We start from the raw sequence: 15,786 nt of genomic DNA, 5'->3' as shown, positions 1-15,786 counted from the left end.
AGTATTATCCTAGATATTAACACAATTTACAATAATAGTACTTTAAGTTTTCAATAGATATTTTTCAGCTGATGATGTAAATGATCCAGTTTCTTTCTTTCCAGATTAAACATTAATATAATATATGTATTTTATCGCCTCAAATATTACTATAACTATAGTCTATTTTATTTTTTAATGCTTTCACAAGATATTGAGATGAAGGATAAGACTGACATAGGGGATCAGTAGACATACATAATATATGTTTTGTGGTGTAATTTAGTTTATATTCATTATTTGTACTCAGCACAAACTTTACAAACCACTCCCTATTTTTAGGATTAAAGTCTTGGCATTTAAAGAATATCGTAATTGATATATTTTAATAAGCAATTAGGAGTTTTTTAAAAATATTATTGAAGTATCATTATATTTTAGTTTTGTAAAAAAAGTAATTTTTAGCTTATCATTGTCTTCAATTAATTTATTTGGTCTCTCAAGATTTCCTTGGTAGTTTTTAATTTTTACTCTTTTACTCTCTACACCTTTACTCTATGACTCTTTATTACTGATGGTTTCCAATAAAACACAATGCAATTTTAGTAAATAGTATTTAATAGGAATAAAAAGCAGATTAATAATTAAAGGAACTTCAGAATTTAAACACTAAAAATAATCCTTTGAAAACGGTAAAAAAATAAATGGTGTTTTATATTTTATCTCAGGTAATAACTTAATTATTTTTTTATGTAAATACAAGTGTTCGACTTCAAGTCATTACGTTATATAAATTTTAAAAAAATTGCGGGTGGTACTGTATAAGTATCCACATTTTGTATGTATAGATTTGTGTCTAGTTAATTAGTGTACTAGGTTATAATTACCCCTCTAAAATAAATATTCTGTAGGTAATAAAATGTGTAATCTGTGTAACTATATGTTACATCATACAGTTCACAACAGATTTACCACAGATTACAGTTTTTCTTTTTACAGTCTTTCTCCGTCATGACCTTAACTGCCTGGAAAGGATTATAGAGTATACTGTTAAAAGGAATTTGTGCATTTTATTATACAATTATTCTTACTTTTCTTCTGCTTCTTTAAGTACCTGAAAGAAAATATTGATAAGAATTATTGATTCTTTCACATACAGCTTATTATTTTTATCTTGCATTTCTTACTCTTCTGGTTTTCCTTTTTCTTTAACCACATGAAGGATATTCACGACTTTTTTATCGGCAGTTATATTACTATAGACCTTAGCTCTTCTTGTATTTTTTTCCTCAGGACCTCAACTTCCTAGAGAAAATTTTTCTTTTACATTTTCTTTTCTTTCTTTAAATGGAATTTGTTCTTCATCTGATGTTTTAAAAAATTTAATTCAAAATCATGTTGATACAAACATTTTAGTGATGACAAGCCCTTATACTTATTTAAACCATAATGTTATCTATAATAGTAATAAGGCCCTTTATCGTACTCTTCATGCAAATAATATTAATCTGTATGGGATTTTAGAGTCTAATCACGCCAGTAACTTTGGTTCAGACTTGGCATCATTATTACACGCACATATTTTCAAATATTTTAAAATTAATATTTCATCGAATAAATTGTCTTTGAATCATCAAATTAATGAGTCTGAACTGATTACTGATCGTGAATTGAATTATTTTTTTTTATAGACACGTCCACGAAGGTTGAATCTCATTCATGTTCATATTCTACTAGTTAGCTCTTCGAAAAGCTTAAGTATCTTTATTCTTAATATACAATCCCTAAGAAACAAGATGGATGAGCTTCATCTTTTGCTGGACACATGTAATTTTCCTGATGTTGTACTTCTGACTGAGCACTGGTTGAGGCCTAGTGAATGTTTTTTAATATCTGATTATGTTCCTATTTCAAATTTTTGTCGTCAACAATCTATACATGGAGGAACCATGATCTTGGCTAGGCAAACAATTGAAACGATTTTTTGCAATATTGATAAGTATGATAATCTTCTGTTAGAGAATGTTTTTGAATTCTCTCTTTCTTTTTGTAAGCGTTTTAATTTATATATTTTTCGTGTTTATAGGCCACCTACAGGAGATATTGCTATGTTTTTGGACAAACTTGATTCTCTTTTATCCCAGTTGTCCCTACACTCTAAGGTTATATTGGCTGGTGACTTTAATATCAACTACACTGATGAAACCTTGCCACGTACTTCTCTTTTAAGTATTTTAAATTGTTACGACTTAAAAATGCACGTTCTTTCTCCCACACGAATAATTTCTTCATCTGCAACTCCAATTGAGTATTTCTGTACAAATTTTGATGACGTTTTATGCACAGTACTCCCATCTGGTATTTCCGACCATGAAGCTATTCTTGCTAAAATGCCATATAATACTGTATTATCTTCATCTCATTATATGGGAAGAATTTTCAGCAGGAGACATTTCAATGCTTTTTCTGCTGCTACAGCTTCGGTAAATTGGAATGCACTTGAAACGGCTTCTGACCCACTTACTTTATTTTTTCAAGTTCTGTGTGATAAGATCAATCAGTGCTTTCCTAAAATGAGGCTTCAAACTAAGAAACGAAAACCATGGGTTACAAGAGGCCTTAGAATTTCAGCTAAAAACTTCCGTTTTTTGACTAAATTGTGCAAATATACAACAAATGAAAATATCCTTGTATATCATAAGAAATACCGTAGTCTGTACAGAAAGACAATTAAAGCAGCAAAATCTAATTATTATAGGGATGGCTTAAATATGTCATCAAATAGGCAAAGAGAGTGTTGGTCGATTATTAATGATTTTAGACATTGCCACAGAAAAGTATCTGAACCGGAGTTAAGACCTGACATTTTAAACGACTATTATTGTGATATACCTAATATCATGCTCAAGGGCATTCGTAGTAACATTGATCCCTTACACTATCTTCAACAAGTGTCCGTTGAGCATTCATTTTTCTTTCATCCTGTCGATCTTACCGAAGTAAAAAATAACAAACGCCTAAAAAACCATAAATCATCTGGAGCTGATGGGATATCTTCGAGGTTGTTACTCTTTTTGCCTGATTCAGCCTTAAATGCTTTAGTTTCTGCCATAAACAATTCTTTACATATTGGCATTTTTCCTTCATGTTTAAAAGAGGCAGTAGTTATCCCTCTTCATAAGGGTGGAGATTTGGATCAGCCTTGTAATTTCCGTCCTATTTTTATTTTGTCTAGGCTTTCTAAGATAGTTGAAAAACTTACAAAAAGCAGAATTTTGTCCTTTTTACATCATAATGGCATTTTGTTTGCAAATCAGTTTGGATTTCAAGCCGGTAAAGGGACTCATGATGCTGTTTTTAGCTTTTTGGAGAGCGTCTATGTGTCCTTGAATTCTGGAGAGTCATCGGCGGCAGTGTTTTGTGATCTATCCAAAGCATTTGACTGTGTGGATCATGGAATACTGTTGTCTAAGCTCGATAAATATGATTTTAGGGGCGTAGCGTTGCGATGGCTTGAGTCCTATCTATCAAATCGTACTCAGAAGGTTACAGTGTCTGGGCGTTTCTCTGCTTCTAGATCGCTAAAATGCGGCGTTCCCCAGGGTTCAGTGTTGGGACCACTGTTATTTTTACTGTATGTGAATGACTTGAGTTCATTGAAACTGCAGGGCAAGGTGGTTCAGTTTGCTGATGATACCACCATACTATGGAGCCATAAAAATTCTGATTATATTAAGACTTGTATCCTTGAAGACCTTCAGATTTTATCAGGGTGGTGTGCTTCCAACAGGCTCGTGTTTAATATAAGAGAGACGTCTATTATGGGGTTTAAGTGCGATGTTCAGGGTCTGATGTTTGACGAAAATTCCCTCTTGCAGAATAAAGAGTGCTGCAAGTTCCTAGGAATTACCATTGATGGTCGCCTTCGGTTTGAAGATCATATTTTACATTTAGCTGGGAAATTATCTTCTGGATGTTTTGCAGTAAGAATGGCAAAACAAGAGCTGGGAGGGGTGGTTGCACGTTCAGTGTACTTTTCACTTATTGAATCTCATATTCGGTATGGCTTGCCTTTTTGGGGTTTAACCAATAAGGGGCTACCTAACATTGTCTTTATTATTCAAAAAAAAAGCAGTTAGATACCTGTGTTCTGCTAAGTTAAGAGATTCTTGCAAACCCCTCTTCATTTCTGAAAAAATCCTAACTCTTTTTTCACTCTTTATCTTAGAAACAGCTGCTCTTATTCACAAAATTCCCAAACTACCCTCTGACACTGGCCATTTGACTCGTCGTGTAAATGATGTTCCCCTACCTATTCCTACGTCTTCCCTTACTAAAAACTCATTAATTTACATAAGTAAAAAAATTTACAATCATGTTCCTCTATGTGTTAGACATATATCGGATGTTAAGAAATTTAAAAGGGAATTAAAAACGCTTTTATTGGCTAAGGCATATTATAACCTGGATGACTTTTTTAATGATAGGTTTTAACCTTGGACATGTTGGAAAGTTTTTTTTTCCTTTTTTCTTCTCTAGTTTTGTCAACAAGTTTACCTTTATTTAGTAATTGATTGTTTTATTTAGTTATCTTTAATTCAAGTATATTCAATAAGTTTTGTCTTCTTGTGTTTAATTTTGTTCATTGTTTTGTCAATTTTTGAAATTGTATTTTCGTTTTGTTTTTTTTTAGCTTGTCGGATGCTTGTACACAAGATTATTTCTTTCTTTCTTCTTTTCTCCTTCTATTGTTTAAGTCTTAAAGGCAATTAGATTTAATTTCTTCCAGGCAGTTAAGTTTTACAGGCCTTAGTCCTTCTTATCTTTTTCCTTCTTAATGTCAACTGCCTGAAAAAAATGATTGAGAATTCTTTTACAGGCAGTTCATTAACTTATTGCTCACTTCTTCTTTTTCTTCTTCTGCTTCTTCTTCGTGTTCCTCTTCTGCTTCTAGTTTCCAAGACAGAGGGCGCAACATAAGTTATCGTTAATTATGAAGTTATGCCTCTAAAAAATTTGCTGTCCGCTAAAATAGGTTTTAACTCGCAAAGCTACAATTCAGTGTGTTGCCACCACTAAAAAACAAAACGTGACTTTCGACAACATATTCTTATTGTTAGAGATAGCGCCTTCTGGTGTGTGCCTATCATAAACGTTACAAATTTCCTTTTATAAACTCAAACTTTACAGTTTTCTTTAATCTTCTTTTCTTATCTTTCACAGGAGTCAGTGAGGATATGTTGTTGATAAACGTGCTTAGTATTCCCTGTGATTACTTAATTTGAACAGAAAATAAAGTGATATAATAATTTGTTATAATTAGCGGAAACTGCAAACTGCTGAAACAAGTAAATTTTGTCCGAAAGTGTTCTCTAGATAAAGATACTTGGCAACTGCGCTTGTTGCTTATGTTTAGGTGTGTCACTTTCGTTTTGTATTACTATTAAAAGGATATTTTGAACGATTTCAGTGCGTTGTTTTAATTAGTAATGAAATTTAAAACTTCCTTTTTGCGGTATATTGTCATAAGATGGAAAATTTTTCGCTTATTCGAACCAGTAAACACCGCAAAAATAAAATGTATGAAGTCAGTTTTTTTTTTTATGGTATACACAAGCACAAGAGGAAAGTCCTATGTCACTCTTGAAGTGGTGCTTGCGCGAAGATATTTGTGGGCATTTATCTTGAATCGCTGTAGGTTGTATGCGTCGGGAAATATGTGAGGTGGAAGCCCGTTCCACAAAGAAGATGTTCTCCAGATGAATGAATCCCGATACAGCGACGTCCTTGGGGTAGGCAGGTGGACTCGATGTTGATGAGCCGCAACTGCTAGACGCGTCCTTCTTGCCGGAACAGCCCTGGGTGGAATCAGGCCTGCTAGCTCAGAGGGGCACTTACCGTGATAATAACGGTAGAATAAACAGAGATCGGCCACCTTTCTCCTGTGCTCCAGACTCTTTGTCAGTTCTGGTTTGTCTATAAGACGAATAGCTCTCTTCTGTATAGAATCCAGCAGGTTTAAACTATGCTTGGGTGCAGAGCTCCAGACATGCGAGCAATACTCGAGGGAAGGGCGTATTTGAGCCTTATAAAGAGTCAGCAGCTGTTCTGGTGTATACAGTTTTTTCGTTTTGAAAAGCACTGCGAGTTTTTTGGAAGCCGCCCTGGCGACCTCGGCAACGTGGTCATGCCAGGATACACTGTTGGTGACCTCGACTCCTAGAAGATGCCATAACCAGCTCCGGGCCACCAAGGTTAGTCTTCATCGTAAATACTGCAGCCTGCGTTTTTTTAGCGTTAAAATTGACCAAATTGTTATCGTCCCACTCCAAGATTGCTCTAATATCGTTGTTGGTTGAAGCTACTTGTTGCTGCCTAAGATTCTGAGAACTTGCGGCTGTCGTTGGTTTGGCGGACTTAAATGTGGAAATAAGTGTGCTATGGTCCGCAAAGCTGTAGATTGGATTGACAGTGGTTCCTAGCAAATCGTTGATATATACCAAGAAAAGGGTGGGGGATAGAATGCATCCTTGAGGGACTCCAGCGTTAATGTTAAATTTGTCGGAGAGGTATCCATCGACGGCTACTTGGATTGTTCGTTGTTCAAGAAAACTTTTGGTCCAATTCAATAATGAGTTTTGTATGCCGATTAAGGAGAGCTTGGTGAGAAGTCCCTCATGCCACACTCTGTCAAATGCCTTGGAAATGTCAAGAGCGACTGAGCGGGACTCGCCGTGCTTCTCCATGGCCTCCGTCCATAAGTGTGTGACGTAGGCCAGAAGATCGCCGGTGGATCTAAGCTTTCGGAAGCCGTATTGATGATCGCTGATTAGTTCAGTTGATTCCAGATATCTTAACAGTTGTTGGTTGACTGCTTTCTCCATAATCTTCGATATTACTGGAACTAGTGCAATCGGGCGGTAATTAGAGGGCATCGTCTTCTTACCTTTTTAGGGTACAGCTTGCACTCGAGCAGTTTTCCAGCTTGTTGGAAATTGGCCCTGCCTATACGATGCCGTGAACAGTCTACATAAGGGAGGAGTCAATTCGTCTGCACAACGTTTTAGTATTAGGGCTGGAATTCCATCGGGTCCAGAAGCTAGGTTTGTGTCTACGCTTTTAAGAATTTTATTTATAATTCGTTGGGGAAACGAAATTTCTCCCATCGATGAATTCACCCTTGGCAAATATGGCGGTGTTTTGCCTTGCGAGTACAGAGTAGAATTGGACGCGAAGAGTTTACCCAGTAAGTTGGCTTTTTCCCTTGCTGTTACCGCGATAGAACCATCATCTGCTGTTAGGGGTGGCAATGCCGACTTAGCAAATCCTTGACTAACGGCTTTCGATACCGACCAGAAAGATCTTGTTCCATTTGGGCAGTTTAGCAGTTTGTTTTTGATCCTGTTGTTGTGACTCTCTTTGCATTCATCAATAATTCGCTTGCAGCTATTTCTGGAGGCTAAAAAGTTTTCCTCCGATTTTCGATAGAAGGATGTTGACGCCATTTGCGATATGCTGCGTTTTTAGTGTTTACTGCCTTTTTGCAATTCAGGTTGAACCATTGCTTGTTGTTTGATCCGCATTTAGTAGAAAAAGGGATATAAGCTTCCATTCCTGCCAAGATCGTCTCTGCAATTTGGTTTGCACATTCTGAGATGTTATTGGTTCTGAAGCAGACTTCTTTCCAAGGGAATAAGCGATAAAATTCCCGAAGATGGTTCCACTCTGCTGATTTATAGTGCCATACCTTTCGCGGCATCGGAGGATCCTGCGTTTTAACCTCCAACTGGCAAGAGACTGTTATCAATTTGTGGTCCGATGTTCCTAAGGGGGCATGTACTGATACTGTGTACGAGTCAAGGTCTGAGGAGACTCGCGAACTCGCCGTCTCGATCGGGGATTCTGGTAGGTTCCTCCACAAGCTGCGTAAGCCCGCATATGGTGGCAAATAGCTCAGCTTCTCGTCCTTCGTCGTCGTTCTTGTTGCAGAAGCGCAGCCAGTTGATATTGTGAACGTTAAAATCACCCATGACGATGATTTCTGCGCTTGGGTAGTCAATTTGCAGATGGTTAATGCAATCAACCAGGTTCAAAAAGAGCCGTTTATATTGGGTGTCGCTTGATAGATACAGCAGATAAATTTCGTGGCACCACTGGTCATTATTTTGAACCACATGACGTCAAAGTCCACAGGTTCAAGCGTTTCCTCCCGCTGGCAACTCAAATCGTTCTTGACAAATACTGCCAATCCAAAGTTTAGTCGAAATCGGGTGTGTAGATCGTATCGTGTGTAGTGTTCGGTCGATATACAGCAACCCATTTATAGTCCGCGCCCGCCTTGTTTAATCGATATAATGCCCGTATCTTCTGGATTTCCTAAGGAATTTTAATAATTTTTTCTCCAGATATTAACAATGAATAAGAAATAAATTGATTTATGGCGATAACAAACCTTTACAAACTAAGTGAAAATTAATTATGAAGACGCATGTTAAAGAAATGGAAAAGGCACCCAAAATGCTCAAAGGATTTAAATAAATATTTTTTTTATCACATATAATAAATATGTAAACGGATTTGAGATGGTTGCAAACCTATCAAAACTTTTTCTTTGAGTTATAGCCTAGATATCGATCTGACGCAACTTAACTTAGAAAAAAAAATACAAAGTGGCAACAATGGATATATGTATTGTAAACCTATGAAGTTTTCTATGTTGCCAAGCTGCTTTATTTCATTAACTTTTTCGTTAAGAATATTTTCTTATTCTAAAAAGTTTGTTAACCCTTTCGGTACGGCTTCTATTTCAGACGATTTTTTCTCACGGACGACGTAATTTTAGTACTCGACAGACGAGTGACGTATATACCCGTCAGATGCTAAAATAGGTAAAATGAAATTCGAATTTATGTTTGAATACATCTATAGCAAATGCAAATCTATTCAAAAAATATAAAATATTTCAAAGAAATGAACATTAAAAGACAAACAAATTCTAAAAGGTAACATAAGTTCTAAAACTAAGGTTAAAAATTTAAAAGTTAGCTTGGGTGTGGTAAATTTGAAAGCAAGGTACAATGCAAAGTCCAATATTGCAGTCCTTGCACATATACCTAGTGTCTTTCCTTTTTCTTTCTCGTTTTTTCGTATGGGAACAAACCAGACATCGTCTGGAAGGATTCTTGTTCTTTTCTGTACCTGGAATGCATATCGGAAAGTGCCTATCGGTTTATCGTGCAGAATTAAGGTTCAGATCAGGCCTTGTTACTGGATTATTTGTGGAAAACCTATAAATAATTTCTATTTATGTATCTAGGTCATAAAGGAAGCGTTTAACGCCCGCGGCGTGGAAATGAAAACACGAGCCGTTAGGAAAGGGTTAGACGATTACTAACCTCTCAAATAACTGACGAATGATCTCTAACTGAAATGCCGCTAATGGAATTTTTCTAGCATCCGTGGTCAAAAACATGGCGTGGGCATTAGGTAAACAAACATCCATAACATGAAAATACAACTTCTTATACCATTTTATGCTTTTACGCATACTGTCAATACTAGAAATCATCATGTCAGTACGGTCTACTGCTCCCATTTTATTATTATACTCCACTACACATGTGGGCTTCCGTACGTTTTCTTTAGTGATCCTGTCTACTTTTGGAAGAACTTCAATTTCGTTTGCATGCATAGTGGTTATCATATGAACATCTCGACGATCTTTCCATTTTATTACCAATAGATTAGCACCGGAATACCATTCAACATCTCCTTTATTTAGTTTGCCAGTGAATTTTGGCATATGTTTTCTATGTGGCCGGACAGTTCCACAAGAGTTAGTGTTACTTTTAAAAAGAAAAGTTGACAAGGCAGGACTACTGTAGTAGTTATCTGTAAATAGCGAGTGTCCTTTGTTAAGATATTGATCCATGAGCTTCGTTACAACAGCTCCGGATATACCCAGGTCTTCATTGGGTCCCAAATTTTCACTTGTAGCTTTTCCCAAATATACTATGAAGTCCAAAACTATTCCTGTTTCGCAGTCGCATAAAACAAATAGCTTAACTCCAAAACGGTGTCTTTTACTTTTTATAAACTGCTTAAAGCTTAATCTGCCTTTAAAAAGTATTAAGCTTTCATCGATAGAAAGGTCCTGAAATGGCCGAAATTGTGTTTGAAACCTCTCCTTTATTCGCAATAGAATATGGTCGACTTTATAGAGACGATTATTAGGGGAAGCATTCTCATTGTCGCAAAAGTGTAAATACCTTTGAATTTGCAGGTATCTATCCGTTGACATTTTTTTTCCGAAAATAGGGGAATGTAGCAGCTCGTCCCTGGACCAAAACTCCTTGATAGTAAGTTTTTTGTTTCTTGTCATCAGCATCGTTATACCAATAAACACGAAAAATTCGTTCAAGTCAATAGCTGTCCATTGTGGTGCATTGTTTCCTCAATAATGGTAGTAGCAATATCTTCGGTAAAAAGTTGTAAAAAGAAGTCTATCTCCCTTTTTCCATGTAAAGACTTATCGGTTATTCCGCTATTGCTACTGTCGAATTCATGAACTACTGGTATAAAATCATGTTTTGTCCACAAAATCTATAAATCTTCGTGACCGACTACAACCTCGGGTGTTGGAATCTTACCTTGGGGTGCTTCAGTCTCGTTTGTGATACTCACTTCCTGGTCAGATTCTGGACCTTCTTCAAAAGACTCACTTTCATCCGGTTGGTCCAACCAATCCCAGCCGCCCACCCAGTGTATAAATACAACCAACGCTTCCTCATCCTATTCAGTCTTTCCCCGCGTTCCGAGCCATCAAAAGCTAGAGCACCTCGATGCGACCAAGAAAGAAAAGATAGGCGCCAAAAAACATCAACAACAAAGTAAATCAGGAAACTGGCAAGAGCTTCGAAGCTAGACCGGAGTAAATCAGTGCAAGACATCACTTTCATCCGAAGAGCTCGGTTTATACTCGCTATCACTACCAGGAAACGGCTCTTTTTCACTATCAGAAGAAAAATACACATTGTTTATAGTACAAATGCTATGCACTTCGCTTTCGGATAAACCACAATATGAATCTAACCTCGCGACTTTTGCTCTGGGGCGACTGCCAGACGGTGCGGCGTCCTTCTTTCGTGACATTCTATGCTAAACTCATAGAGAAATGAATATTAAATACTTTTAATTACTCTATGTTTCCGGCGGTGACTGATATAACCGACACTCGTCCACCTGGAAAGATTTTTTGTGACTGATCATAGAGTAATTTAAAGCAGCGCCTCCTACGATCCAGGGCCACCAAGGGGAAAATCACTGCAAGCAATTCAGGTATGGGAGATTCAGCAACACCGATTTATATAGAAGGGGAGCTCACAAAAGAAACTTATCTACTTCTTAAGAGGACCAAGCAGCATTTAAAGGACTCGTAAATATATTTGGCACAGAAATGGCAACATTTTAGTTCGAAAAGCTGATGGTGAAAGGTACTTAGTAATTAGGAATGATATGGACTTAGATGAAACTACTGCTTAATACTTCTTGTTATCATATTTTGAGTATATACTTTTTTGTTTATTTATTTTTAATTTACCTATTATAAAATCATTTAAAGAATATGACGGACAAACTAAAAATAGGTCAAATTAATATTCGTTCCTTGTTGCCAAAGTTTATTAATTTTAAATCTTATGTATTAGATAATAATGTAGATATAGTAGGGTTATCTGAAACCTGGTTAACTAATTACACGACGGATGAGTTTCTTCGAATTCCAGGCTATAATTTAGTTAGGCAAGATCGCTCTACTGGTCGAGGAGGGGGGGTAATGTTTTATGTAAAGAGTTTTATTAATTTTCAAATAATTAATTGTTTAACTGGGAATTATGCAGAACAATTATGGTTAAAAATCAAAATTGAAAACAAGATATTTATAGTAGGATGTTATTATAGGCCGCCCAATAGTAATATTAATAATTTTTATGATGAATTTGAGGTAAATGTTTCCACTTTACTAACAGAATGTGACCTTTTCTTGTGTATGGGCGACTTTAATGTAAATATGTCTAATCTGCAATCTAATGTTGTTGAACTCTTCTTATCCATTCTAGAGTCTTTAAGTTTAAAGCAAATGGTGGATGAACCTACTCATCAAGGACTCTCAGGTGAAACACTTTTGGATTTATTTATTTGCTCGCATGAAGAATTTATTAGTTCGGTAAATATAGATTTAAATTCTAACTTTTCAGATCACTATTTTCTAACATGTGACTTAATCTTAAAAGTAGCAAAGCCGGAGGCTTTTTTTCATACTTATAGAGATTTTAAAAATTTTAACAAGGAGGATTTCACTAGGCAACTAGAGACCATTCCATTTGATGTAATTTTTTATTTGACAAATTTAAACGCTAAGATCGATGCATTTACCAACTGTTTAATAGAACTTTTTGATATTTACGCTCCAAAAAGAACTGTACGCATTACTAAGAAAAAAATTCCTTGGATAACACCTAATTTAAAATATTTAATGTCACTTAGAAATAAAGCTCTAACTAAGTATAAGAGGAGTAAGTTGCGTGATGACTGGGAATCTTATAAAGAGTTAAGAAATTATGTAAGTGCAACTTTTAAGAGGGAACAGAGGGGGTATTTTGAAAATCAAATCAGAATTAACGGATCTAGAGAAAATTGGAAATTGATGCGTGACTTAGATATTTATGGGTCATCAAGGAATAGTGCGATTCCGGGGCGTTGGTCTGCAGAGGATATTAACAACTATTTTGTTAATATACCACAAGTTAATCCTGATGCGGATTTGTTAAATTTTTACCTTAATAATACATTATCAAAGGCCAATGTTTTTCATTTCAGATTAGCTACGGATCAAGAAGTTAAAGATGCTCTTTTTCAAATTAAATCAAAAGCCATTGGAGATGATGATATTGGTATTGATATGTTGCTACTTTGCTGTCCTATAATTCTCCCTGTAATAACACATTTAGTAAACTATAGTATAGAAAGATCATCTTTTCCTGATAAATGGAAATGCTCTTTGGTAACACCTCTTCCTAAAGTAAATAATCCTGTAGAATTGAAGGACTTACGCCCGGTTAGTATACTTCCTACTCTTTCTAAGGTCTTAGAAAGAATTCTTAATATCCAGATAAGGGAATATGTACAAAAATATAATTTACTACCGGAAGTACAGTCTGGATTTCGACCAGGATACAGTTGCTCGACGGCGCTTTTGAAGGTCACAGATGATATTATTCAAGCTATCGAAAATGACGAACTAACTGTCTTTATTCTTCTAGACTATTCAAAAGCGTTTGACAGGATAAATCACACTCTTCTTTTGGCAATTTTAAAATATCTGGGTTTTAATATACATTCATGCACCTTAATTGCTAGTTATTTGCAAGGTAGAAGTCAAAGGGTAAAATTGAATAGTAAATTGTCCAATGCAAAACAGCTTTTATTTGGTGTTCCACAGGGATCCATTTTGGGACCTCTTCTGTTTACATTGTATACTTCACAGATGGCCAAATACATTACATTTGCACTTCTTCATTTTTACGCAGATGATACACAAATGTATAAATCCTGTAAGTTACACCAATTGCTACAAACCATAAATCAATTAAATGAAGATTTAAGTACGCTTCTATCAATCTCACAGAAACATTGTTTAGAGCTCAATCCTTCTAAATCTCAAGTCTTACTTTTTGGTAGAAACAGGGCACAAAATTCACAATTACCTAATATTAAATTAACGTTAAATGCCGAAAGTCTTATTGTCACCGATTTTGCTAAGAATTTGGGCCTAATTTTAGATAGCAGTTTAAGGTTCACTCAACACATTAATATGTGTATAAAGAAAGCCTTTATCAATTTAAAACTTATATTTAAGCAAAGACACTTATTAACAACTGCAATGAAAAGGATGCTCTGTGACTCTTTAGTGCTTTCTTATTTTAATTTTGCAGATGTAGTATATGGACCATGTTTGCTAGAAAGAGATAAATACCGTATCCAACTAATACAGAATCATTGCGTAAGGTTAATTGGGGGTCTGCGGGGCAGGGAACAGGGAGTATCGGCTAAATTAAGAGAGTTGAACTGGCTTAGAATGGATGAGAGGCGTATTTATCACTCAATAGTTTTAGTTTATAAAATAATAGCAAGGAAATGTCCAGAATATTTATACAAAAAAATTAAGTTTCGCACTGAAATACATAACTTAGATCTTCACGACAAAGGCTCTATAACCATACCACGTCACTCCACGTCTATCTTTGAGAGATCTTTTATTTATAATATAGCGAAGCTTTACAACAGGATTCCAAATAATTTGAAACATTTGCCGGAAGTATCTTTTAAAAGAAAAATTAGGTCTTACATTAAATATTTGATGTAGTATATTATGATGTTTTATAGTGGCTAATCTGATTGCAATAATGTTTAGGGTGTAGTACTTATTGATATGAAATACTAAACTCACGAATTTACATATAACTTGCTTTTTTTTATATAAATTATAGTACCTATGTAAATTGTTATGTAGTTAGTTTTAGCTTAAGGTATAGGGTTCAGTAGAGTAGCTATAAGCTAGACTGCGCCGTAATAGACCTTAGCAATAAGTTTATATCTTTGTATTATATGGGAAAATAAAAGTCATTATTATTATTATTATTATTATTATTTAATATTCATTTCTCTATGTGACTGATAAATAAGTCAGTCGTCTGTACGCAAGCATGAATTTTCATTAGCGACGGATATAACAGGCAGTAGTCTGGTAAGCAATTTGAACCGCGGCCGGTTATATCCGTCATTCGTCTGTGTGGCTCTTTTTTTGTGCCTGATTTATCCGTCATTCGTACCGAAAGGGTTAATTAGTCTCAAAGTATAAATTTAAAAAAATATATATTGTATGAAAAATCGATTTGACATCTCCATGTCATTGAAGACTCCCTTCGAAGAACAATCAGAAAAAAATGGTATATTCTTGTCTTCTTCTATTCTACGGGTTCACACATTTTGCTCCCTATTAATAAGGTAATAATGAGACCACCGGTTAATTTGCCTTTATCGAACATGCCTCTGTCAACAATTACCCGGACAACCGATAAAAAAAACACAAACGAAAATGACGTCCTAATTGATAGCCAGAATCAGTCAAAAATTTTTCGTTTTCCCCAATCAAAATTATCGTGTAAACAATGCTAAGACGCGGAAACCAGAAGAACAATGGCAAACCGAACTCGGCAATCACCCGACCCGTTGCCAGAATCATCTTTTCCACCCTTAAAAAAATCGGCAACTCTCGCGGGGTCACACTGAAGAAGATTTACGATTATATTAAAACGGAATACCCGAATTCGTCGTCGAACATTATCAAGTTGAGTAACATCATGAAGAAGGCGTTAGCGTTTGGGGCCGTCAATAAGAAACACGGCAATAAGTGAGTACGGCGTTCGAAATATCAAAATGCGCTCTATTTTACAAGGATAGTCATTTTTAAATTGAAATTTTCTTCAATCCGTAGATACGTCCTTGGGTCCATCATAAAAACTATGGAGAGGAGCCCAAAGAAGGGATTTAGCATTGTTGAAGCCAGAAGGAGAAGGAGAAAGAGACGAGGAAAAAAAAGGAGGAGGAGCAGTATGCGGGAATGCGCAAATAAAAACGCTGTTTAAGAACCATTGTGTGCAGAAATCAGTCTCTGAGAGGGACTGTTATCGTCAACCAATTGTAATGATTAGTTCGTTTTTATTATTAAAAATGTGATGTCTTATAATT

The 15,786-nt window shown here is 35.6% G+C and overlaps 2 protein-coding genes across 2 annotated transcripts; one reads left to right on the top strand and one right to left on the bottom strand.

The window, feature by feature from the left end:
- Positions 1 to 9,358: 9,358 nt before the first annotated feature.
- On the bottom strand, positions 9,359 to 10,366 carry LOC126734218 (piggyBac transposable element-derived protein 4-like). Its single transcript, XM_050437754.1, has one exon. The coding sequence runs from the start codon at positions 10,364 to 10,366 to the stop codon at positions 9,359 to 9,361; it is 1,008 nt and encodes a 335-aa protein (XP_050293711.1).
- A 4,738-nt stretch (positions 10,367 to 15,104) lies between these two features.
- Positions 15,105 to 15,784, top strand: LOC126734012 (uncharacterized). The gene is made up of 2 exons (XM_050437522.1): positions 15,105 to 15,448; positions 15,533 to 15,784. The coding sequence occupies exons 1-2, from the start codon at positions 15,207 to 15,209 to the stop codon at positions 15,681 to 15,683; spliced, it is 393 nt and encodes a 130-aa protein (XP_050293479.1). The 5' UTR covers positions 15,105 to 15,206; the 3' UTR covers positions 15,684 to 15,784.
- Positions 15,785 to 15,786: the final 2 nt, after the last annotated feature.

The sequence above is a fragment of the Anthonomus grandis genome, chromosome 3 (assembly GCF_022605725.1).
Source record: "Anthonomus grandis grandis chromosome 3, icAntGran1.3, whole genome shotgun sequence".
Taxonomy (NCBI): Eukaryota; Metazoa; Arthropoda; class Insecta; order Coleoptera; family Curculionidae; genus Anthonomus; species Anthonomus grandis.
The sequence above is the reverse complement of the archived record's forward strand: the minus strand, read 5'-3'. Positions and strand labels throughout refer to the sequence as shown.

Coding starts and splice junctions, on each gene's coding strand:
- LOC126734218 (XM_050437754.1), bottom strand. CDS start 10,366: ATGCTGATGACAAGAAACAAAAAACTTACTATCAAGGAGTTTTGGTCC.
- LOC126734012 (XM_050437522.1), top strand. CDS start 15,207: ATGCTAAGACGCGGAAACCAGAAGAACAATGGCAAACCGAACTCGGCA. Junction 15,449..15,532: donor AATAAGAAACACGGCAATAA/GTGAGTACGGCG, acceptor TTCAATCCGTAG/ATACGTCCTTGGGTCCATCA.